Source organism: Cydia pomonella, chromosome 1, assembly GCF_033807575.1.
Source record: "Cydia pomonella isolate Wapato2018A chromosome 1, ilCydPomo1, whole genome shotgun sequence".
Taxonomy (NCBI): domain Eukaryota; kingdom Metazoa; phylum Arthropoda; class Insecta; order Lepidoptera; family Tortricidae; genus Cydia; species Cydia pomonella.
The window spans coordinates 39,563,684-39,590,461 of NC_084703.1; the positions used below are offsets into that span (position 1 = coordinate 39,563,684).

Here is a 26,778-nt window from a genome sequence, read left to right on the forward strand (position 1 = left end):
TTACTATTGTACGGTACAGCTCATGGAAAGCACCTATATAATAAATAGATTCCGATAAATACAATACCTAGGAAATATCTATACTTAACTCAGCAGCAAATATGTGTCATGAACAAGGCTCGGAAATCGGCGTCGTTAATGAAAACATAGACCTTGTTCTGTAGAGTGGGTGCTAGACGTGCGGTTAAGTTCGCGAGCTTATGGCTCGTCGACCTTTTTTGCTCATGTGTCACCCTAAGTACGCGTATTTTAAAGCCGCCGAGTTTGTTGGTTGGTGATCCGATATGTTTAAAATTTTGCTCGTAGCCGGTCTCCGCTTGCACGTCTGTCACTGCCGCGAGCCGCATGCCACCATTTCCTCCATATAAAATTTCTTTCGTTGTCGACATGCGACAGTTGACGCCGGTGAAATGCGTGAAGCTAAATGAGTAAGCCTCAATGTGTGTCACCGATGCCAACCGAGTAAGTTCGTGAATTTCAAAATCACGTACTATAACAATGTCAACGATTAAATATGGGGCATATTGACGTCCGTAGACTGTACTAGGCCTTCACCAGGTTCTGAACCCGGCACCTTCAGCTTCGAAGGCAATGTCACTACCAGTTAGGCTAGGAGGACGTAAAAATAAAATAAAATTTATTTGATAGGTTAAATTTTATTGTATATCCTACAAAAGCATACATATGGGCAAAAACAGAGCTCCTAACAAGTGTGAGATGACAGCGTGAGGTCTAGGCGGTCAACCTCGATAAGTTGAGCAAATGGGTTTTAAGGGTCCCCAGCCAGCTCGGTTCTCCATACAAACGTAGTTATAAAAAAATACGCTCTCATTTTAAAACAATTAGCTAGATTGTTCTGAAACTTTGTACAATAGAATAAGGTGTAATTAGTTTATGTAGCCCCAGATACCATAGTTTAAAAAAATACGGACGGAACAACAAATTTAAGATTTTCATACAAAACTCTATATTTCGATTGTTTTATAAGGTGGAGAAATATAAACTAATTTCAGCCCTACATATACTTCATGTCATTGTATGTGCAGTTTCATACAGTCAACACGTAATTGAAGCTTGAAATGAGAACGAAACTCCGTTTGTATGGGAAAGTGAAATTCGACCGAGCTTCCTCGAATCTTACGAAATAACGGTAATTTTTATATGAAATTCCATTTCGGGAGAAAACAGTTTCCACTAACTAAATCTTAACAAATCACTTCGATGTCGATCACTTCAGCATAATATATTCTAAGTTATTAGGTTTTGCTTTTTGAAAAAAAAAAAACATTTTTTTTTGTTTTACAATTTTGGAAAATATAACCTAAATAAGGAATACCTACAAACCTAGTTTTTCATTGTGTCAATAACGTACTAAAAAATCATGAAGAATGAAAAATATTTAAAAGCGGAAAAAAGTTTTCTCTTTTGACGATCGCGTGGTATATTTCCCTCTTAACTCACTGATTACTTACTATATTTAACCATACTGACGTTCGTGAAGTTTTTATCTAAATAAATAATTTGCTCGACTTATCCCGTTTTTCCTCACACCTCGTGCAATTTTGTAAAGTTATTTTGTAAAATTGAGGTATAACAATCTAAAATAAAAATAGATATAATACAGAAAAAAGTCCATCTGAACGACATTGCATGACCATACATTTGGTCGCTGCTAACACTTTGCGAAATAGGTAAACGTTTTAATATTCAAAGCAGATGATACTATAATAAAAATAAAATAAAAATCATTTATTTCAGACCTTGGTCCATACAGTGTTAGTACGACTTACTCTAAAAATTATATTAAATTATTATTGAAATAAATTAAACTTACGATATTTTAGGGTTTAAACTTCCAATATTTTAGGGTTTAAAACTGGAGCCAGGCACATACACCAGTAATAACTTCATACACTCATGTGAGTTATGTGTATGTAGCTACCACTGAGTGTACCCTGGTCCAGTGCACAAGAAGCTGACTGAATAATTATTATACGGTACTAAGCTAATTAGGTAATAAATAAAAGCCTCAGTAGAGAGTACCATTTTATACCATTTGGCGTTGAAACTCAAGGTCCATGTGGTCCCAGCGCGCAGTAGTTTCTTGCAGAAATCGCGAAGCGTCTGGTTGACGTAACTGGTGACCGAAGAGCTGGAGGCTTCCTCGCACAACGTAGCAGTATAGCGATACAACGAGGAAATGCCACCAGCATCCTTGGTACAATGCCTCAATGGCGTATTTTAGCTAGTTATAATATCTAGCTAATCCGTTGCATATGTCCATTATGTGTATTGTTATTGTAAATAAACTGTACCATGAAAAAAAGTATACATTCAATTTTATACTTTTACCATTATTACTTTTATTAATTATAATAGACTATATTACAATTTTTTGAATTTTTAAGCCCTCAAAAACGACAATTTCACTGCTGTACTCCCCTAGTGTAGGTTACGATAGCAAGGGACGTACTATGTTCTCGGGACGAAGCGGACAGAGCCTCCGTTGGCGGGCGCTAGGAACACGGCATACGGGTCGGCCTTGAGCTCGTAGGACGTCACTGGCTCCACGCGGTACCTGTGCAGCAGCTGTGCGAGCGCCGCACGCACTTGCATCAACCCGTAGCGCTTTCCTGAAAACAAAACTATACCGCTCAAATACCAATGTCATACCAATTTAATTAAATAAAATGACTGTCTTGTTGGAGCGGTTCACATAAGAACACACTTTAAAAATGTGATTTTGGTTTGATATTGATGCCACATTTAGATTATAAAAGTATGAGGCATATTGCATGTGTACCATAACTACCATACCTCAAGTCAATGCCAATTATTGTCTAACTGCGAGTACCTTATCTCAATGATCTCAAGTCAATGCTAAATATTAGAATTAAAAAGTTCGAAACATTATTAAACGTTTGAAGGCACTCATTGAAAGTAAAGTGATAATTAACATTGCTTTCCTAAACCGTGAAACAACTAAACTTTGACATTGCCTTGGAGCTCTTGGACAAGAAGAGCGGTTAGTAATTTGAATCTCAATCTTTAAGTTTGTAAAAGTTTATCTAATGACTTTACAGAAGGAAAAGTACTCCTTTTATAAATTAGAGATTTGCAGATGCTTTTGGAGCGTAGTTTTATGTGAACTGAACTTTACAAATATTCGTTGGACATAAATGGGAGTCAAGGGTCAAATCTCTTATGGTCCTCTGTCATTGGCTTTCGTTTGATCCGGACTGAACGCGATACGGTGTAGACAGTATACATATTATAGATACAATAAAGTTATATTAATTATACCATTATAATTGAATTAAATGGGTATAAGTGCTTTCCCCCTACGGAACCATACTGCATGGGGAAGCATTTTGCGGATAACTGTTTGAACTTTACCTATATCCTAAGTATATGAGGAATACTCCTTTAGAAATTACGTTGAAGGATGTTAATTGTCACAGAAATACCGACTTTAACTCATTGTAAAAAAACATATAATTTCTATGAGAAAATCGCAAGAACGACAAAATATTGCGATTAGTTATGCAAAGCATACAAATAGTCCTTTCTGAATGTTATGAATACGTATAGTAGCTATTATGATTAATGTGCAAACTGAACTTTGTAGTTACCACGGCATGGCTACCAAAAGTAAATTTATGATCAAAGAAGTATATTGTTTGAAAAAAAAATGCTCGTATATCGGAATTGTCCCTATGAAAAATTTCGCGTTCCAGATAAATATATATTTATCACCATACCTGCTGATCACAAATGTCTTTATTATTGAAATTTATTTTATTTTTTCCTCTTAGAGTGCCATAACAACATCGATCCAGACATTAGGTTGATTTTCACAAGCTTTTATTTAACTTGCAATATATGTATGCGTCGGCGGCCGACCGTAAGATCAGGCACATCGTGAAAATCATAGACATGTCGTGAAACGTGAAAATCTTTGTCTGGTTCCCTGACTCGACGGCTCGGCTGCGCGGGGCTACTATTTCGGGACAGTGTGCCCTTCGGGCATCTGGAGCAACCTAACGAACTTATCCTATGTATCCATTGGTTTAATGTGACTACCGTCAAAACGATACACAGAAATGATCTTACGATCGGTCGCCGACGTATGTATGTATGTTACCGGGAATGTATGAAACCTAGGAATAGTATACAATTCCTAGTTCCTAGCAAATGTATACAATTCCGAGGCAATTTAGAAAATGTACATAATATTGTTTCATGGATTATATATTACACACATTTCCTGGGAAATGTAACATCTCCTAGATATTGCTAAAAAATCCGACTTCACTAAACATGTATAAACCAAATGCTTTCTGTGAAACGAATAAAACACGTTAATAAATTACACAATTGCACATAACAAGCTGTTGATAGAAAAGTAGATTAGGTTAGATTAGAACTGCGACCTCCACGAAAAGGACATGTTGCCAGTAGGTATAGTAGGTTAGATTAGAACTGCGACCCCCAAGGAAACGAATTGTTACCAGAAATCTTGAATTCCGATTGTTATTTAGGAAATGTATAGATTTCCTAGGCAATGTGTCTAATATAATTAATTTCATACATTTCCGAGCGATATTAGGGTATACATTTCCTAGGAATTGTATACAATGACGGATTACATACATTTTCGTTCACATGAACACAGTGTGTTCGTACGGGTCAAATCTTGCAAGTTAAATTTGACCCACTTTTCGGTTTCCGATGAAGCTGATAATTTGCATACATATGTAAGTCGGGTGACAATGCAAAATTATGGTACCAACGAGCTGATTTAACGATGGAGACAGATTAGAAGGTGGCCATGGAACTCTGTGATAAAACAACGCAAGCTAATTGTGTTTGGAGTTGTTAGACTTTTCTCGATGAGTATTAGTTGCAACGTAGCTACTCTTCAGCTAGCCTACAGGCAACGATAAAAGCTGGTATCAATAAATATTTCATGCTGATTTGAATGGTCATTAAACATTTACTGACAAATGAAGACCACAATAAACAAAACACCTAATCCTTGTCTAGGCAAAATTATGAAGGTTGTAAGTAACTACTGAAATTTGAGGTCCATAACGCCTCACCCGCACTGTAAATGAGCTTAGGTTTGGGCTGATTCGATCTCAACCGCACCAGTTTAAAGTTCGCCAAGATTTGTCCCGCAGTGAACGTGTTAATATGAATTTAACATAAACACTTAAATGCATTAATTTGGATAATGTTTTTACATTGTATTATTCCGCGTGATGTTTTTATTTTAATCCAAAAAAACTTGCAATTTTTTAAATTTCCCCGTAAGACATCCATTTAAACTTTAGAAAATTTGAAATGAGCACCAAAAATTAAACGAATAAGTTTAATATTAGGCGAATACGAATATTCATGTCCGTAACATCACTAATTGTGATATTGAAGTCTCCAATGCACGAGCCCAAATCAAATCGAGTCTTTATACTACTACTGGAAAGTCACTACTTACCTAACCTAGCTAGACGTGCAGTGTTGGGATTATTCATTCGTGTGCACAAGCCCATATGTACAAACAGCTTCGCACACTAAACGAATATGCCGGCTTTGTAACAAATATGCATCTATCGCGGAAATAACGAGGTGTCTACGACATATCAAGTATATTGAGACGTGCAACGTCTTGTTGGCTATACAATTGAGGTCACAGGGATCTAATTTTAGAATATGGTTGGTTTCGATCTAATTAAGATACGCTTTAGTTAGTGAAGCACAGGTAGATAATTCGATAGAAGCTATTATGCCAACTAAGTAACTTGCATTATTTATGGATAGGTATAGTCTTATTTATTATTTTGACTTTTTTAATTTAGTAATAGCTAATTATTAATGTATTTGTTTAATAGTGACTATCCGTAATTTAACACATTAGTAATACTCGTATAGGTATAAGGACTTGTACAGGTATACAATCTATTTATACACTTAAATCCCATCAAACACATAAACATGATAATTGAGATTATTTATATTAACTCATCATTCGTTATTGCCTTTTTCCTATAGTCAGTGTTTTCTATAATGTACAATGAAATCCATATGAAATCCATTCTTATACATAGTAGCCATGTAATTTTCCGGCTGGGTTTACAAGTGCTGCAAGGTTTGCTTGCTATGAGCATAATATTAACTAATAATTCAAAGCTGCCTATTGTGACGGAAGGGTAATTACAGAAAGAACGATGTACAGCCACATCTGAAAATTTGATACGAAAAATGTGTCAGAAATATATATACACTACCTTAATATATGGGCAATAAAGTCGTGTATACATATTTTTGCCACTTTTTTCGTATAGATATTGACCGTACCATACATTGAGCGTGGCCCGATATGCTATTGGCCTGTTTTTAATTTACGAGTATGCCGTAAATTTTTCACCGCAGCTGTAGCACGGTCTCATTTTTATCACTTTTCACTATGCCTGTCACTTTCGCACGTACATACTTGTTAGAACGTGATAGGCATAGGTAGTAACAAGTGAAAAAATACGACTGTGCCACCGCCCCTGGAAAGGTTCAATTAAATGCAATAAGCTAATACCAGAACAAAATACTATAACCAGCATAAAAATGAAACATACCTATGCAGAAGTGAGGTCCCTCACCGAAGGGCAGGAAGGTGAAATTTTTGTTATCATTGTCGGATGGGTTGGGGAATCTCTCGGGACGCCACTTCTCGGGCTCCTCGTGGTACTTCTCGTTATAATGCAGCGCCATGACGTTCACGAACACGGGGGTGCCCTCCTCAATCACTATGTCGTCCGTCAGTTGGTACCTGTTCTTGCATTTTCTCTCTAAATAAGGTACTGGTGTGTTTTTCCTCATTGTTTCTATAAACGAATACTGAGTTAGTCTTACCACTGTAAAGTTAGTTATAAGTTGACCGTTCAATAAGAATGTCAATTTCATATTATTTCAGACCGAGTGCTGGCCGGTCCGTACTTATATAGGAATAACTTTATTGCTGGTGGCAGATACCAGACAGACAGTCGTCGGATACCTACAATCTCAACACTGAATTAATCAGCGCCGGGTTTATTTTCCAAACCAAACCAAGTTGGTATCAAATGAACAAAATTGTATTCCAAGGCGATTCATTCCCGGGTCTGATCTGGTGTAATCGAACGCCTGAGTATCTCTGTCTGCAACCTATAAAAACCAAGTACCTACGGTAGGCGATTGCCTACCATTGTAGGTACTTGGTTTGAGCTAAGTACGGCACATCTTATCTAATCGGGCTTAAACGAAATGAAAATAATGATTGATTGATGAAACAGTGATCACTTATTAATAATAATTACGAGTATTTTTGATATATGTATTTTCGAGCTATTTATCCTTACCAATGTCGCCTTTATACGAGTAATATAGAATGGAAAGCATAAGCGTCCTTAGGCGGATACATAAAGGTTCCTTACCGCTAATGCATGATGAGAGATACTTCAGCTCTAATAAATTATCGTAATCCAAAATCTCTTTTCTCTTTTCCTTTAGTGCTGTGTCAATTTCATTGAAAAGCTTTTCCTGCGGAATAAGTAAAAAGGACTCACTATGGAATAAGTAAATATAACCTTTAATAACATGACAATACGAGTCAACGAAGGCACGCGTCGTCGTGAATGATACGCACGATCTTATAGTTAGACTTATAGGATGTCTGAAAGATAGAGAAAAGTCCTAGTCAAAGTACTATTTAGACACCTATAATCATTTTACTAATTATACCTACGACAGGTAGTTAAGCTATATAGTGATTAAGGTCTCGTGGCTTCAGGTTCTTCTCTCACTCTCACTAATCGTAAACGTGAGAGAGATGGCTGTGCGTACCCAGGATCGCGGCAATCATGTTTTTAATTTTAGTTATTTATAATTATAAGCTTTAACAATTAAGGTGCGGTGCAAATAAATGCAGGTGCAGTTGACATCCGAGCGTCGCCTTTCAAGTGGTAAAGGTATTTAGTCTGCTGTTTTATAGTTATGTATTGTGTAAAATAAAGTAAAAAAAAAACTGAGATAATCTTTGATAATTATAATTTATTTTAGTTGTTATGTACATGTACTTTAGCACATTTATGATGTTTTACTGGACAGTTTAGTATTGTATGGTAATGGTTAGATTCTAAAATTTATGGAGCACAGCCTGTACCTACATATTTAAGCCACCCATTGCTTGGTTAAGTATAAGTTTGAACAATCGTATTCTATAATGACTAGGGATTGTAAGTTAAATTAGTTTTGCTCGAGAGCCGGCTGCTTTTTGCAGTTGCAGCTGGTACTTACGAGTAAACTAGGAGCCAATACGCTATTATGAATAAGTTTAACAGAGTTTTAAGAATGAATTTCTAAAACAAATAAGCACGTTATTATTTATAAGCCTGCTACTTAATTATGCATGGTACTTTATTTGGTACTTCTTCATTGTCACAAGGTAGTTCAAAATGCAATGTGAATGTTGTGTTTATGTTTAGGCATACACAATCCATACGGCTTAACGTAGAATTTGTTGAATGTAAATTAAATATTAGGTATTGTTGCCTGTATAGTAGGCCGATATGACAATTTATCGTTTCAATTTGGCATCAAGACAACTAAGTGGAGAAAATATTTATAGAATTTTGATAGTTTCCAACCAGTGACATTTTTTTATCTAACTTAATAATTTATCTATATGGGAATTGTAGAAAATCTTATCGAAATTATAATATACCTACCCGTCGACCTACTTACCTATAAAATGATAAGGTCAGTAGAGGGAAGAGCGGCATATAAAATTTATTGCTGGGAAGCCCGTCATAGGGACTATAAGACTTGTAATTTGTATACGTATAGTAAGAAATTAAGAGCTTCACCCCTTCTGCTCTACCTACCTTCTGCTGGCGTTTATGCGAACAAACAAAGAGCTAAAAACGGCAAAAGAGCTTGTAGACAGGCTTCTTCATATTAACCTTAGCTAGAACAGACGCTACAGATAAGGAAAAGAGTAATTACCTACATACCAATCATAACAATAAAGTGTAAATTTGATTTGGTTAGGCTAGATACCAAAATAATCAATCGTTACTTGTCGTTACTTGTAGGTACCTACCTAAACTAGGGAATTACTTACCTGTTCTTCAGGATGGTGGGCTAGCTCATGTAGTGTGTAGCTGAGGGTCGTAGATGAAGTCTCGATAGATCCCAGTATAAATACAGCCGCCTGTGCAAGCATCAAGTCGTCAGCTAACTCTGAAATATTTAATACACAACTGTTATTGTGTGTTTAGTAAATAGCATAAATACTTTAATACGTACGCTAATAATACTGTCGGACGTAATCACTGAACTTACTTGATCCAGACTCGGCAGGGAGTTTCACATTTTCCTTTAATTTCAGTAAATGATTAACGAGATCTTTATCACTCGATATGCCGGTTTTATTTCGCTCATCGACAACGTTCCAAAATAGTTTTCTAATGTACTCTGTTGCGCCTCCAGAAAAGAATTGTAATCTGTAAATACAACCAAAGAAGACATTGAAAGACGATCAGATGCTAATGAATTAACACGTTTATTAAAAAGATACGCAGTCCTTTTATGAGGTCATTTCAGTTTGCTTCATTGCACAGATTATGTGTTAGCCCATATTAAAGCTGCTTACATGCGTGTCTAGCTGCGCTGCGTTTGAATTCTTTTTATGAAATAAAAGTGAAGATGTATCTATACATATATGTACATACGTATCGACATATATTGTAAAAGGGATTTTTTTGTAAACAAGCTTTTGCCTTGGTAAATATTTCTCTCCGGACTTTTTTATTTTAAAGTTATATCATTGTATAAACACCGGCCAGGCAATAAGGCTATCAGGGGAACTCACGTTGTGTGTCACTGGCTTTATAAAACATCCCCTTGATACAATAATGATGGGGCGGGTTGCCAGGTTAGCACAATTTTATTGTTAAGGAAGTAAGTAAGAGTGTGTGCGTGCAGATCAAGTGTTGAGCTTCGTCTAAAAGCGTTGGCCAGGACGGAGTTTTACCAGTAGGTACAGCGTATAATCGAAATCATACTCGACACGCACATAAAACGTAAGATAATGTTCATTTACCTCAGCAATTTCGCCAGGAAAGGCATAAATAATATAGTACTGAATTCAAGTCCTCGCCAAAAAGTCCATTTGACCATGTGGCTTGTGATGAACCACAAAGCGGAGTCTTGGTCGCTAAGGCGGCTCATACGTAGGCCGAATACAGTGAACGCCACCGTGTCAGAGGTGTACATAGAGAAAACTTCCTGGAAGGGGAAAACTAGCGATAGGTATTTAAGCTGGGCAAAGTTACACAACATCGGTTGCCCTGGTAAAAAAAAAATCCTCTTACTCACAGCTTCTTGAATTTAGTTTTCATATTAGCAGTAAATTCATCATCTTCATAATTATGGTGTAAACTGAAATGGTATCCAAATCTTGTCGTACAGTGTAGTAAGCCAAGATTATCAGCGGAATGTACAAATGTATTATATTTACAATGATAGTATACCATGTCAAACTATTGCGGTAGAAGACATACAAAGACTGGAAGACAAAATTTAAACTTGCAATAGACAAATATGTACATTAATCCAGTATATTGTCTATTTAGAATCCTGTTTCTTTGAGGGTTACCTTAAGATTGACATCTTCCTTCCTCTCGATAAAGTTGCGCTGCACTCTTTTCACGAGTTCTGCCGCGTTAATGTTCATAAGTTCTGTGACTTTTCGGAGCCGTGATGACGTGAACATGGGCGTTAATTCTTGTCTCATCGAAGCCCATATCGGATTCTAAATAAACATCATTAATCAAGTCAAAATCAAATTGTTAATTAATTAATTACAATACACATCAATCTTTATTCCTTTTTCATATTGACTGGTAAAAAATTGTAAAGCAAGAAGGGTGTTGTATCTCACTAACATGTTTCCTCGGAACTACTAAATTGTTAAACGCATTTAGATTTATTGTATTATTTTTGACGGATTATTAATGTACTCGTATGTCTTGTGTAAGTGTCAGCGGCTATACCTATCCGCACTCGCGCTGGGTATACTCGGGAAAACAGACAACAAAACTAAAGATATAGATGTGGATATAAAAATAAATAGGTATAACAAAACTTCTGCCTCCTCATCTTAAGGCGCAGTGAGTTCAGTTTCTCCAAACGCAGTTCGCTGAGCGCTGAGCGGACGGCTGTTCGTGCGTGGGATGTATTTTAGAGATGAATTCGAACAAAAATAAAATTACGTAGTTTTGGAAGCAATTATCATGTTAAAAATAGCTTTTGCATTAATCGTAATTGTGTGTTTTAATTTTCGTGTTTTTTTTTCTGTCGAGCGAAGGTTTTTTAATCGGGTTTCGATCGATGAAGTTACTAGAGAAAAGCCTCAAGATTGCTATTCTGATTTTTGCCAACCGTATTGTGACCTTAAAAATCGCTACGAATTTTTCTAAAAGTTTGCTTGCTGAACGCAATGCACTTTAAGCACTTTGTAGGTGCGTTTTTAGTAACCTTATCCTAAACATTGGTTCTGGTACTAGTTTTTACTAAAGCGACTTCCTATTGCATCTGGCCCTCAAGCTCAGCAGAGAAAGTAGCCTTACTAGCCTTATTAGTATTATTTTCTCATGTTTTCCTTCGCCAAAAACTAAGCGGTACACAAATAACTCTTGGAACTCTCAAGAATATTCTAAGAACGAGTTCAATGTTCAAAGCGAAGAGAATGCAATTGTGAAAGAAAATGGAATAAGTACACCTACTATTGTATTTTATTTGCTACTGCCGACTGAACATTTCACTTACAGATATTACACTCGCATATCACATATTTTTTTATTACTTAATTACAAAATCTTAGGAAAAATATTACATGTATTGTTAGGAATTTATATGTATATGTATGTATTGACTTACTTTTACTGTGAAGAGATTCAGCGATCCAAGCGGGTCGGCGTGACCCGAATACAGGAACCTGTCTTCGAAATTGCCGTAATCCTTGACGAGTATTTTCCGAGCAAGCTCCGGTGTCTGCACCACAAGTGTGGGTGTCATTCCTAGGAACATCCCGACACAATCCGTAGGATACTTCTTACTCATCTCGAGGAAGAAATCAAACACTGATTTTCTCATAACAAAACCTAGATTCCCTATGAAATAGACGGGCTTTACGTAGGGTATACCGCGCTTCTTCCAGTAATCATATCTTTGCCTCAAAATCCAAAATAGGGCAATCAACGCGGTGACAGCTGCCGCTAAAAGATATTGCGTTACTGTACTCATTTTCAAAACGTGCATGTTAGCCCGCAGATCGAGGTATAATGGCGGTTCTTGATATGAGCAATTGACGACTTAAGGAAATATCTTAGTATAATTAATAAAGTGTTGTCGGTCAGGCGTGGTATAGGCATCTGTATCCGCTCGGATTTTTATCAATGACGTACATTTTATTTATATTATCTGAAATTCTTACATAACAAGATGTTTCTTTATTATAATGGAGGATGAGATACTAGTTGCTTTGCGAAGTAAAACTAAGGCAGTCGTCACATTGGACTGGGATTATCATCACTCGACAAACACGTGCATAGCGCTGTCACGCTCATACACCGGCCCTGCATGTGGATCCGCATCAGTGTGATATCAATCTGTGACCTTGACGTTTTCAAAAACAACATGCGTGGGTACACTTGAAGTTGATTCTAATCCACCAATTTGTTATTGGTTTGGTATGACCTTGACTGGCTCACGTCTCGCGCATGACTTTCACTCATTTCGGATGCACCAATCAAAATGTCGTATCAAAATAATATCAAAACCGCAACAAATTTGATAAATTATAATTGGGCTCTTTGTCATGTTTTAGCTTTGCTTAAAATTATATTGAAAAACCGGTTTAATTTCAATCCTTATAACAGTAGTTACATGTTTAATAGCTTTATATTGAAATAAATCTGGTTTTCTACCACTGACAGAATAATAAAGGAAGCAGTATTTAATTTCAGACAAAAACTGGTTGCAAATGTTTTTTATACATATCGCCGATATGAATTTTTATTAACAATACAATATTATCTTGATTGTGGAAAAATCTAATACCAGTGTTTCAATATTAGCCGCCCGAAAGACGATGTTTCGCGTTCAGCTATCACGGATACAATTATGATATTACAGCGTATCATGTGTACGAGAGAAGTGTAATATTGTTCTTAAATTATACATTTTCGATCTAAATCATATTATATTTTCCTCGCAAAATCTTAATTAACGCTTTCGAGAGATGTTTTCTTGGCCTTGTAAGCATATTCCATGTTGAAATATCCTTTAAAAGTAACATTACAAACATTTTGGACGCAGCATTTTGCTTTTGCAATCGATTTGTGTGCCGAACAGTTTTAGTTACTTATGGGAGTGTCCTTTTCAAATATATATTTTTGAATGTTTACATCTAAGTTGAAATTTGTATGAGTTTACTAATATCGACTACATTGCATATTTTATCTAAATAAATATACCTTAAAGTTTTCGAGTAAAATGTCTGCCATACGGACAGACAGACGGAGGAAGGACCGCGGCCTGTCTGATAGACGGAAATGACGAAACTTAATGGGTTCCGTTTATGCCATTTTAGCTACGGAGCCCTATAAATGAAATAAACGAGTAACATTTATAACCTCAACAATATCCGGCAGAAATAAAAAATTGTTCCTTAGAATGAAGTGCGGGTATTTCCAGAGCACGGACAAGCATAACGAGGAAAACTAATAACTTGAATCTTCCTCGTTGTGCCGTTAATTGAGCAGAATTACCAATTCGTGGTGCAGAAAAACATGTAGATACATACCTGCTTATTAAGTTACTATGTGCTTAAAATATTCTGTAATTTAATTATTAAAAAAAATTGTTCTTTCCTAAATCTATGTGCAATTGCTCTCCTACCGGGACGTCCAATGGTTACAATCTCATATCTCTAAGCTCTCTAAGGAAGCTGGGAGGAGGGGGGGGGGGGGGGGGGGACAAGGTGGGTAGGTAGATAGTGGTTGATGTCCTCCCTTGAGCTAGAATCGGGATTGGTGCCTGCGTAGCGGGCATGCTAAACTTGCATAGTTGTTGTTTGCTTTGAATGATTTAGGTAACATCTTAGGATACTATGTGTATCATGCACATTCGGCAGTGATTTCAGTGCACGGAATTATGACATAAAAATATGACTTTAAATCAAACCCGCAAAGGATTAAACAAACGAAGTTTGGGAAATACTTTGCACTTACCTAATCTCTACATGTCGAACTCGTAGTGTAAAGATAGAGGCCTGTGCACAATGTATGAATACGTTTAAAACAAGCTCATGAAATAGCTATTAACAAAAGTCCCTATAATTAGAATGAATATTTTATATACAGTTAGCTGCAGAGATAGTTGACCCCTTTGCATCTTAGACTGTTTGTTTGCAGGGGGGGGGGGGGGGCTAACTGTAGATAATTAACTACTCTTAAAGAGGTGGTTAACTAACGTAATGGGACCTACTGTCTAACAAGTCGCTTTACAAGTACGAGGCATTCATAATGCATATAAAGTCAGTATCTATCCAAACCGCATTGTAGTCGTTCTTATATATATTTTTATAATTACTTACCTACTTAAGTGCCGCGGCATTACTGTTAAAATGTTGCAATAGCGGGAGGAACGCTGTGTCATTGTGTATTCTACTCGATAAATAATGACGCATTGAACATTATAATATCGACAGCAACGGCTTAGCAACGTTTATCAGGGACATTGACAGTAATATCGACCATGTTCCGTTGCTTTACAGCTGTTCCAGACACGATGAAGCAGTACAGCAGTGACGCTGTTGCAATCGCAATGCGAATGTGACCTAAAGTCTCAATGTACTGGAAGAGATCCCTTAAACTAAGCCGATGGTCCCGGTTCAAATCACAAATCATGGTAAGAGCATCATTTATGTGATGAGCACGGATATTTGTGACTGAGCCATGAGTATTTTTTATGTATTTAAGTGCGAGTATATATAATAGTACATTACGATACAAGTGCGAAAAATAGGAAATTCAAAACAAGTGGCGATAACTTAAAACACGACGGAGTGTTTTAAATCGACACGAGTTGCGAATTACCTATTCGCACATGTATCGTACAACGTTTTACAGTAGATATGGCCCTTTAGATGTTCGACTCAGTAACGTAATATGCTAATTTTCGCACTAGTGCGGTAAAGTAGCACCATATGTACTGTAATAGTACATTACGATACAAGTGCGAAAAATAGGAAAAAAAAACGTTGTACGATACATGTGCGAATTACCTATTCACACATGTATCGTACAACGTTTTACAGTACATATGGCCCTTTAAATGTTCGACACACTAACGTAATATGCTAATTTTCGCACTAGTGCGGTAAAGTAGCACCATATGTACTGTAAATATTTATATGTTATATCTTTGACTAAGTACCCACAACACAAGCCATATGAGCTTACTGTGGGACTTGGTCAATCTGTGTAATAATGTCCTACAATATGTATTATTATTTATTAATGTACTAATTAATGATAAACACTAAAATAACCCAGAGTCAGGATAAAATAAGGAAATGTTAACATAAATACCTGATTACCGGTAGGTAATGTGGAATAACTTGTAACTACTTGTTGTTTAAATAAGTAGTAACTTGTGATGAGCATTCCATGACTTACTGGACGAGAATGTTCGAGAACTTACTGCCCGCAACGGTGGGTCTGTGGAATGCTCCTACTAGGACAGACTTCGTACCAAGTATAAAGGCTAAGTTCGGACTTTCATACATTTGCGACCTGTTATACAATACAATACAGTACAAATACACTTTATTGCACACCTCAATACAGAAACAGTACAAATAATACAACACATAAAGAAGAGGTAAACAAGAGGAGAGGGTTTTTATTATAGAGTATCGACTTTTTTTTGTGGTAAGCACCCCTTATGGTGTCTATTATTTTGCCCAAGTCTCAGCTTCTTATGTTTGATAGTCTCCGACTTAAGTCATTTTTAAGATTTATTAAAAATATTTATTATCTCTAAAACTACCCACACAATGTTTCTGAAATTCTTAGTTAATGTTTTTCCATGAGTACTAATTGGTGTTTTATATCAAATGCAATAAATACCTACAGAGCAGAACCCCTAGTGTAAATTTATTCGATAGTGTGACGTGACGTTTGCGATAAGTCCCATTTTGTATGGGATTTAGAAACAGCGCGCCAAGCGGGACGTTTTGGAAACTCAAAATCCCATACAAAATGAGACTTAACGCAAACGCGTACGTCACGTTTCGCTATCGAATAAATGTACACTAGGGGTACAGATTACAGAACCCTAATAGTTAGGACAACGTTTGTCGGTTCCACTACGAGAAGTTACACAGTCCACAAATATTATAATATTTTGTATAATATTTTATACCTAAGTTGCAAGCCTTATAATGATCTTAAAAATCAAAACACGTCGGTAGATTCTCTTCGCAGAATTACCTCTCCTGAATTAGACAAGTACATAGACGGACAATGGACCTCGTTAAGGACTAATTCAACTCTTTGTAGGTACAATTAATCTCGTAGTTCGCTGCCATTTAACTGCCAGTTCCCAACCATAAAACCCACTCGCCAAGTTTTGCGAAGTTGCTTGGTGTTTCTTCAGAGTTTATTGTGTTCGAAGTAGGTATATCCGCTAACTCATTACCATAATAATTTAGTTTGCACAAGTTCTTTTAGTTAGAAAAACGTCAAAATACGTTTTCATCACACTTGCTCGAAAAAGATCTTATTTCGTGCAGGTGTACTGAAAGAAGGCCTATTTTGTTCCCGCGGGAATTATGGATTGTGATAAAAAGCTATTTCCATACAAACCAAGGCTTCCCTATACCAAAAGTGGGGATGATTTTTTTTTATTCAACCCTAAAGTGTGGGGTGTTGTTGGATAGGTCTTTCAAAACGAATACGGGTCTTAAAAGCCATTCTTTGATAAACGTAATATTTTCGGTAATAATCTCCCTGAATGAAAAAATAATAGATTACCCCCTCTACTGCCCCTAACTTCTTAACCATGGGTCCCAATAATATGAAAAGATCGTGAGAGTAAAGCTTACTAAAGACTTTCAAGAAAAACTATAGCGAATCTGATCGGTCTTGCCGTTTTTGAGTTTTTGCTAAAAGTTTATGTTGGCGAACGGGTAACTATAACTATAGAACCCTACATTGAGCAGGGCTCGACTTGTTCCTGGCCGGGTTTTTTTAAATATTTGGTCAGCAGCTGTATGAACAAATACGAATAAACGACGTTTTCTTAAATCCTCTATTTTTTGTCTCTCTGACAACTTAAACACCTTGTAGTGATCGTAGAGTAAAAATAGATATAACCAAATGTGTAGAGAATTTTATGGTAAAACTTTAGTCCGAAGCAATTATAATGCTATTTTTACAGATATTCAACATATGAGCAAAAATCTGAAAAAAGGTATCTTCAACCCTCCCCTACACCCTCAGCACAACCCCCACCCTCGAGGACTTTTAGTATGTTTATCTGGAGACCACAAGGTATATCTATACCAATTTTTAAAACTACACGAATTATTTCTCCTGATTTTATTAATTTTCTTGAGCTATGTGACATTTCAAACATTCGTCCGCCATATTGTCATTTTTGACAGTTAGGCATCGAAGGCACAGATCCATCCGGCATTCAGCCACGATTGGAAATTGTGTAAAAAATAGTATAAATGGCTGTTAAATTAATCACTTTAAATATTTTTTAATGTAATCAAAAATATTTAATTATAAACGTCAATATTTTAAAAGTAAAACTCTTTATATTTACTTGATCGTATGAATTAGTGACATAATTAAAAAATATGCCCATGGGCATAATGATATAATAAATAAACATCTATTACCGTCCATGGGTAAAAAATTGCTCAATACATATCAGTATGCTGGCATAAAATAACACCGTTTACGAACAAGTGTGATGAAATTGTTATTTACGATACAAGTGCAGAAAATAGGAAAATCACAACGAGTGGTGATAAACTAAGAAACGACCGAAGGGGGTTTATGGTGGACTATATTACTATAGAGGACGGGAAACGAAGGGTTGCAGGCCAAGTAGATATAGACGGCCGAGCGTAGCAAAGTCGGGTAAGGATATGCGGCCGGCAACCCCGTTTCTCGCCGAGATTTGTATAGTGCTTTTCTCAAACTTGCAATGAATGATTGATGATGATGATTGTTATTATTACTTGCGGGTTGTTAAAGGGGGAATGAAAATTTGATTATTTTTACGCTACGACGTACGGTTTAGGAGATACAGCCCTATAAAGATTTCTGCATGACTGAAAAAAAGGGCTGTATATCCTAAACCGTGCGTCGTAGCGTAAATATAATGAAATTTTTGTTCCCCTTGGAACCCCCGAAATAATATTTAACAAACACTAAAAAGAAAAAAACACAAAAAAATAAAAAAAACATAATGGCAGAATTTTGCTTATAAGTTTTTTATGGTTGAATGCCAAGACGTGGCATAATTTGACGTTTAACAACAAAAGAAGGTTGTCTTACAGGCCTATGTGTTTAAGGCTGTATGAAATTCCTTTACATATCATCTTCACTCATCGCACCTGATATGTAGTATTTCCGGACCTAATTTGAAGTAAGTAAGTCATGTCAACATTTCATTACAAGTTTGAGAAAAATAATTAAAGTATACCGCGCCGCGAAGATAAAACTGTTAGAGGCCAATTATAACTTACTTAACTTACTTATGTTATGGCAGCGTGGCAATAAGATGGAGTTTAAGCAGGTACTATTTATGCAAAATTAGTCGGATGCATATTTTACCCACCTATTGACCTAGACTCTACTAGTAGAGTCCATCTACGATAATTCTGTAGTCTCTGCACCGATTTTGACCTGGCAAAGTATGACAGTGCTATTTTAATTTCATATTTTTGACGTTTATGGTGACCCTTGATCTATGTAGAGCAAGCTTAGTTCGAAAATGGCCCTCTAATGTGGAGAACACCTCTATGAAAATGTAATAAAATAAATTTTCTCCAATATGCTCGGAAATGTTCACATTATTGTAGCAAAAATAGTACAGGAAGTTCTTCGTTATGGTCAAACTCAAATTAAAAAAAGTAAACCATTATTGTTGTGTTTTAGCGGATGGGAAGTTATTTATTACTGTATTGTTTTTTACTTTTTAAAAACATGTATCCACTAAGAAAAACGCAAACAGCCAGTTAATATAGCCGCGGGCTGCGTCTACACGACCCGGTCAGAATCATTTTAAGCTAATAGGATAGTCGTGTATGATCGTGCGAATACAGCTTAATAAAATCAAAGAGTATATAACTTTTATATATTTTTTAAGGATGCGTGCTCATGCGTGCAAATACAGCTAATATTGCTTCGCGTCGTTCGACAAAATCGAAACACATCCACAAATTGCCCTTTCCCGGCCTCTGCTCTGCAATAATGTACTATACCTTACTGTATTAAAATGTTTCTCTGAAAGCGAGAACATTACTTGAAACTCACGTAAAAATAAAATTGTTACCGGCATCGGAACTTTAATTTCCCGCTGTCGATTCAATTTACTTTGCTGTTGCGTGCTCGCGGCGTGTCACAAATATTCAAACTATGTACAATGTATTTTGTACGAAGTACTTTACACAATAAAAAGATTTGAGTTTTGCAATCAAAATTGCTCATAAGCTGTCGGTAGATAGTTGTTGTTATAAAAACTTAACTATTTATACGTATAGTATAGTATTTTAGTATTTAATAGTTACGGAGTAAATGCTGTATTATAGTATTTTTCACATAGCTTTGGTACGGTCAAAGCTGTCATCTCCATACAATTTACCTACCTATACCTACCTATAACCTTAAAACGTAAAATATGAAAGCTATAAGAAAATACTAGAGACAAAAGAGTCGTTTGGTTGGTACCTATTTACATGTTTGCTAAAACCCTGAAGGTAGTTGCCTATTACTCAGAAACTAATCACTAGTTATTATTAACGTTTCAATAAGTAATTTAGTTACTCGTGACCTTATTTATTAGGATTTGATTTGTCATTGCTATTCAGCATTTAATAGTTTAGCATTAGATAAAGAAGTCACTTACATCATGAATAATTTAAGCGCCATGTTAATTAAGCGAGTGGTCTTTAGTGAGTAAGTAAATATTATTTATTGCACCAACAATTATACATTAGTAATTCCCGTATTGCTATCAAATGGATAAAACATAAACTTTGCATTCATACCGTGAAGACAATTACTGAGGGAGGGAATGAGGCTTTTCTTAAAGTAAGTATCGACATACAAAATACACTTGTATAACTTAAAATGTTCTAGTAAAATGTGACATAAGAATAGACAGATGGACGGACAGACAGACATGCATGACGAAATTATAGGGTTCCGTGTGTAATAGCACAAAATTGTGTATGGCACGGAACCCTCGAATGCGTGAGTTTCACTTGCAGTTTATTAGTAACCATTCGAACATTTTTAACCATACTGATTACCTATGGTTCTTTTCATGCGAGCTTGTGACTTGTTATATACAAGCGGAAGTTTCTTATTTAATAACATGGGAAAGAGAAGAAACATGCTTCAAAGAACTTCTGTGATTATACTACTGGAGTCAAACCAAGATAAGTTGGCAGCGATTTTGGCAGCCCAGGCAGCCCAGCCAGTGCAAGTGTTATTTTAAACGTCAAACTTCTATGAAATTATGACGTTTACTTGACACTTGCACAGGCTGGGCTATCAACATTAATATGGTTTGGAAAAGCACCGGGTAGGGCACAGAGATAATTTTTATCCAGTGAAAGAAGACCCTAGTTAGGCTTATATTAATACCAGACAGTTTTCTATTTAAACCCAAAACTCAAAGATTTTGTTGAAATACAAAGTCTATTACGCCAAAAGTGACTTGGATTCAGCTCAGGCGAGACAATGAAATATCGAAACTGGAAGAAGCAAGCTCATTTTACGGCCGGCTGGCACGAACGGACGGACGTGACGCCCGATGTTATTGCCCAACAAACAGTTATGTCTTGTGTTGTGTTTACTCCACTTTTGAATCGTCATCGCGTTGTCGAGGGTTCTTTCAACCCGCATAACGTCACTTACCCATCAAAAGGTGATAACTAAAGCGATATGTAGGTATGTAGGCAATAGGTCAGTTCAGACTGGACAAATTCACAATCTTATGAAATTGTGTGGTGTGGAAGCAAAAAAAAAATTCAAGGACATTGGCTTGTCGATCCCACTATTCAATTGTATAGGTACGTGTAGACAGTTTAATTTATAATAAATTGGTAATTATGCACGTCTGGCTGGACTGGCCTTAATATACATATAATGAATATTTGATTTATTTGTTATTGTCATTTTTTTTTCGCCATAACCCTGATTGTAGTTACTCAGAAATGACTCAATTGTTATTATTAACGTTTCAAATAATTTAGTTACTTGTGGCCTTATCTATTGGGCTTTGATTTCTCGTTGTTATGTTGTTGCGTATTAGATAGAGAACGTACTTACATCATCATTTAAGCGCCATGTTAATTAACCGAATCTCGTTTTGCTATCAAATGGATAAAACATAAACTTTGCATTCATTTCTTGAAGAGAATTGCTGAGTGAGGTAATGAGGTTTTAATCATTTAATTATAAGTTTCGACGACCGGTTTGGCCTAGTGGGTAGTGACCCTGCCTACAAAGCTGATGGTCCCGGGTTCAAATCCTGGTAAGGGCATTTATTCGTGTGATGAGCATGGATATATGGGTGTTTTCTATGTATTTAAGTATTTATAAATATTTATATATTATATATATTGTTGTCTAAGTACCCTCAACACAAGCCTTATTGAGCTTACTGTGGGACTTAGTCAATTTGTGTAATAATGTCCTATAGATAATATTTATTTATTTATTTATATTATTTATTATAAAACTAAGTAGCGGCACACAAAACACACTTATATACCCATAACTTATATTTAAAATGTTTATATTTATTTGATAAAATTTTTGATTAGGTATGATATTTGGAGAGTTCCGTTGATTTTACCACCATCCCATTATCAAATCCTTACTGGTAAACTGTAAAGTAAACAAAAAAATTAAAATCAGTCTAGCCGTTTACGAGAAAAACATAACCTCCTTTGTAGTTTTTAGTTTAATTAAATAGTTTTAAAGATAACTTAAAGAATAGAAAACCCTAGAATAAAAAAAATAACTTTTCTCATTCCTGCGAAATACTATCATGTTGCAGGCGCTTTAGAGAGAGGCATCGGCAATATTTTTCGTACAACCCGGACAATAACTACTTGACCAGCAATCCCTAATTTCCCGCGTTCTACTTACTATTTTCATCTAAAGCTTACCATATAAATCGACACCAAATGTCCAATATCGGGTAAGTAAACGGATTTAAGTGGGTATTGAGAGCTGGCAACAATATACTGAATAGGGTGTATTGGTATGGGTATGTACGAGTAGACCAACTAGTGTCAAATATGCAACGCATTCTTATTTATAGTATGTATTTACCTACTCCGGATTCTAACTAAATTTGTACATTTTCTTCTGACAGTCCTATTTTATTGTTTTGGCCGTTAAAATAAATATTTTTACGCTTAGCTAGAGGAATTTTGTACATTGACCACTGTTCCTATCTCTACTGCACGCGCGTAATTATATTGGTGTCCCGCTCATGATGCTGGTGGTCAATGACATGGTGCGAGCGGGACAGCAATATAATCGTACGCGTGCGACAGAGATAGGAACAGGCGGGTACAAGGCTCAAAAACAGCAGGCCTGGATTATGATACTCATTAGGAAGTTCCTGTAAAATTATCATGTTAATATGAATACTGGTGTTATTGAATAATAAATTGAACATTTATTATAATTATCGTTAACAACCAGGGACTGATTTCATTTCGGTATAAGCGGTACGGTACCGCTATTGATTATTGATAGCAATTCTTTTCAAAAGTAGTAACATATTGAAATATTAAGGTATTTTTATAGGTATTCAATCGGTATTATTTATATACTGAAAAACTTCGACCGTATCCTTCGTATAGTTGTTGATAGTTAGTTCCTCGCGCCGGCGGCGGCGAGAGGCGGGAGTGACGATAAAGCCGCGTGGCGTACGTAGATCGTAAGGTGCGTCGAGTTAAGTGTGGATAATTTTTCGACTATAAGTTGTTAAGACGAAAGTGGAGGACCTGCGCGAAATTACCTTTTCATACCGTAGTCCTCATTTTCCTCTCTGGATATTAGCATTATTGAAAATATTTTGACACAATTTGTTGTATATCAACCACAGCTATGCCTCTATGTTTATTATTTTTTTCGAATTATTCATTATTATAGAAGTTACAAGCATTTAAAATTTGGTATGAAATCTGTTTTTCACTCCTAGCATAGCTATAAAAAAAATCCAAAATTTCAAAATCAAGAGAGGAAAATGGGGACTACGTTTGTATGGAGAATCGGCCGTCCTCTTTCCTCTTAAGCGTTCACGGTTTATGTTATAAGGATTTTTGAAAAACACACGACTTGTTTAAATCAGCATGAAGTAAACTTTGCACATATATTTTCAGAGTTCCGTAATTCAAAAGGAGAAAAATGGATAATTTAAAGGATTACTCGTGTGGCCGTTTGGGGAGTAAATTACATAATTAAAAAAAGAATAGTTTTGCGAACTATACATACATACATAACTTATGAGTGATATATCAATAGAAAGAAAAAAAATCTTAACTTAAAACCATAATTGAAATGTGTGAAACCTACAGAAGTCAGGGTCTTTTATATTATTATTAAGTAGGATTTTAACTGACAAGAGTTTATTATTTATAGCCAAATTATTAACAGGCAAAAAAGTATGCAAAAGCCTGAAAAAGTGTCTATGATAATAAATAACTGTTTAAAAACCATCTGGGGCACGGTAGTGCCCCCGCCAAGGCGATCCAAGCGAAGCACAAGGGCACTGCCTACCTTTTCTCGAAACGCTTAGTGGTTTATTTAAATCTTCATCCCTCATATCTTGATTAACCGTCCCTACTGCTATCTTTTGCTACATAATGTTCTACACTCATGTAGAATATACCATATGTATAACCACTAACATACAAATCAAGCTAGTAAGCTCTTACGCAACAACTTAAAAAAAGTGCAATCCTACCAAAAACATTTTCATGCAAAATGTCGCCAAGATGAAATCATAAGGCTCGCACTGTCAAAAAGTTATCAGGATCTCATGTAGAGCCAAGCTTCTAACTCGCTATTGCTGTCAAAAGGCTCAAGCGATACCGTAAGTACGACAAAGGTTAAGATATCCAAAAAAATAACGGTACAGGTGCCGGCAAACTTTTTGAACAAGTGATTTTGCCTGTAAGTTCGTTTACGTATTATTATTTGCGCGTCAGAGATGGAAATACAGTACAATAAGGCCTGTATCGATTAAAAACCTTAAATTTCAAACGGCTGTAATTTCGTTTCTAACCAAGATGACTAAGACTTTCTTACTGCCATAATAAGTTTAATTATTATATTATGTATTCCAATATAAATAATTCCGATTTTACGCTAATCAACGTTACACCGGTAAATAGAAGAGATCGCTGAAAGTTGGTCTTTTCCAAATAGTAAGAAAATTTGTAACATCCTATATGCTTGATTTCGAAACACTTAAAATTACTTCGCAGTTTCGTGCATTTCATAATAAATAACTAGTTTACTATGTTGTCTTTTGGACAGAGGCCTTGAAGCGGCAGACCTCTAGGAACAAGTGACCCTAGGCCCTTCAGAAGAATTACTAAGTAGTCATATTTATCGTAAAAACTGGGGTACATATGGGGAACGAAATACGACGGATGTTAGTTCAGTTCTTCGTACAAAGGCTAGGATAGCTAAAGTAATCGAAAATTTGCGTTATTTATGTCGAAAATCATACAATTTCCTTCGTACAAAAATCGCATTTGGTAATTATCGAAACGTCCTGGAGTGCTGTTCTCTGAACTATTATTGGGCTCAAATAAAAAAGGTGTATTAAAAGAAAAGAATGAAATAACAAATACGAGTAACATTAACAATTCCAGCAGGTGATGGGCTGATGCAGGCAAATATGAAAAACGGGTCCATATAAAGCTGCCACTGAATGTGCTAGGAAAAAGCTGCCTATCACTCTTACTGAAAACAATATAATAAAAAAAACTGTCAATTATCTAAATTAAAAGTCGCTTTTTATTGTAGTTATTCTAAAAACCTTAGTTTGTTCTCAATGGCATCAGTGTTTCATTTGAATTTTACAGTTTTATTTCGGTACACCCCTTAATGTAACTTTGTACTGTATTTCTATCTCTATTAATCGAAATTACAGAAGAAGAAGAGAAGAGAAGGTCACTTGTGTAAGAAGTATGTCGGCATATTATACGCCACCTTCCGCTGTAGAAAAAACAATTTCGCTATTAAAATCCAACCCAAATGAAATGGTATGACGTCGTACCGTCATATATCGCTACCTTTACTTTCTTAAGAACCGTTTATTTACGTGCCTGCGAACTCCCGATAAAAAACACCACTTGCCGCGCACTGGCACGGCAAATCCTTTTTAACCGACCCGTTGTGCTCCACTGCTCCATACACCAACCGATACTGCGGCGTAGATTATAGCATAGCGTACAGAGGCCAGTTTTCTAAAGCTACAAGTTACAATTTACAAGCGGAACTCTCTTTCTAATCCTATGTGTTAAGTTTGTTTTGTAACCCTATGTGTTAAAAAGAGAGTTCGGTATGTAAATTGTAACTTGTAGCTTTATAAAACGGGCCACAGACCATAAAAAACGTAGGTAAATTGTACTCACATTATTTTGTGTGATCAGTACCCCTAGTGTAAATTTAGTCGATAGCAAAACGTGACGTACGCGTTTGCGTTAAGTCTCATTTTGTATGGGTTTTTAAACAGCGCGCCAAGCGGGACGTTTTGGAAAGTCAAAAATCTCATACAAAATGACACTTTACGCAAACGCGTACGTCACGTTTCGCTGTCGAAAATATTTACACTAGGGGTACTGAACTCTGAACTATGCTATTCACGCACAAACGAAGAGAGAGCGCCAAAATATCCCAGTTGCATTGCCTCGCTTTGTTTAAGAGTCTGCTATTTAATGTTTTTAAACTAGTAGTTTGCCCCGAACTGAGTCCAACTCAATCAGACGAGTGATACCTACTAATATTGTATATGCCTCCTAAAGTAGTAGTAGTATGCCTCCTGTAGTTTCCTGCGTACCCACCACAATTGGGTACTTGACACATCTTTCAAAAATAAAAGAGAAAATGGTAATATTAAATTCCTTACATTTTATTGAAAAATAAATTGTATGACTTCTACATACATAAACGCAATATCTCAGGGTCAAAACAGCAATTTTCTTGACCTTCCACACATTTAGGACAGAGAAATGTAATGTGACATCACGTATGTAATGTGAATTTTGTTAGAGGCGTTTCAATCGTAGAGTGCGTGCGTCAGATTATAACTCTCATTTCTGACCTTTGTGTTGCTTAAATGCCATGAGTCCTATATGGACATTTGATCCTCAGGAAAATTAAGATCGATTGAGATTAT

At 36.0% G+C, this 26,778-nt stretch overlaps 1 protein-coding gene across 1 annotated transcript; it reads right to left on the bottom strand.

Moving 5' to 3' along the window:
• Positions 1 to 636: 636 nt before the first annotated feature.
• On the bottom strand, positions 637 to 12,402 carry LOC133522979 (cytochrome P450 6k1-like). Its single transcript, XM_061858481.1, has 8 exons — positions 11,974 to 12,402; positions 10,691 to 10,846; positions 10,136 to 10,320; positions 9,376 to 9,536; positions 9,155 to 9,273; positions 7,467 to 7,572; positions 6,630 to 6,878; positions 637 to 2,633 (listed from the first exon to the last, which is right to left on the bottom strand). Exons 1-8 carry the CDS (start codon positions 12,352 to 12,354, stop codon positions 2,473 to 2,475), a joined length of 1,518 nt encoding a protein of 505 aa, XP_061714465.1. The 5' UTR covers positions 12,355 to 12,402; the 3' UTR covers positions 637 to 2,472.
• Positions 12,403 to 26,778: the final 14,376 nt, after the last annotated feature.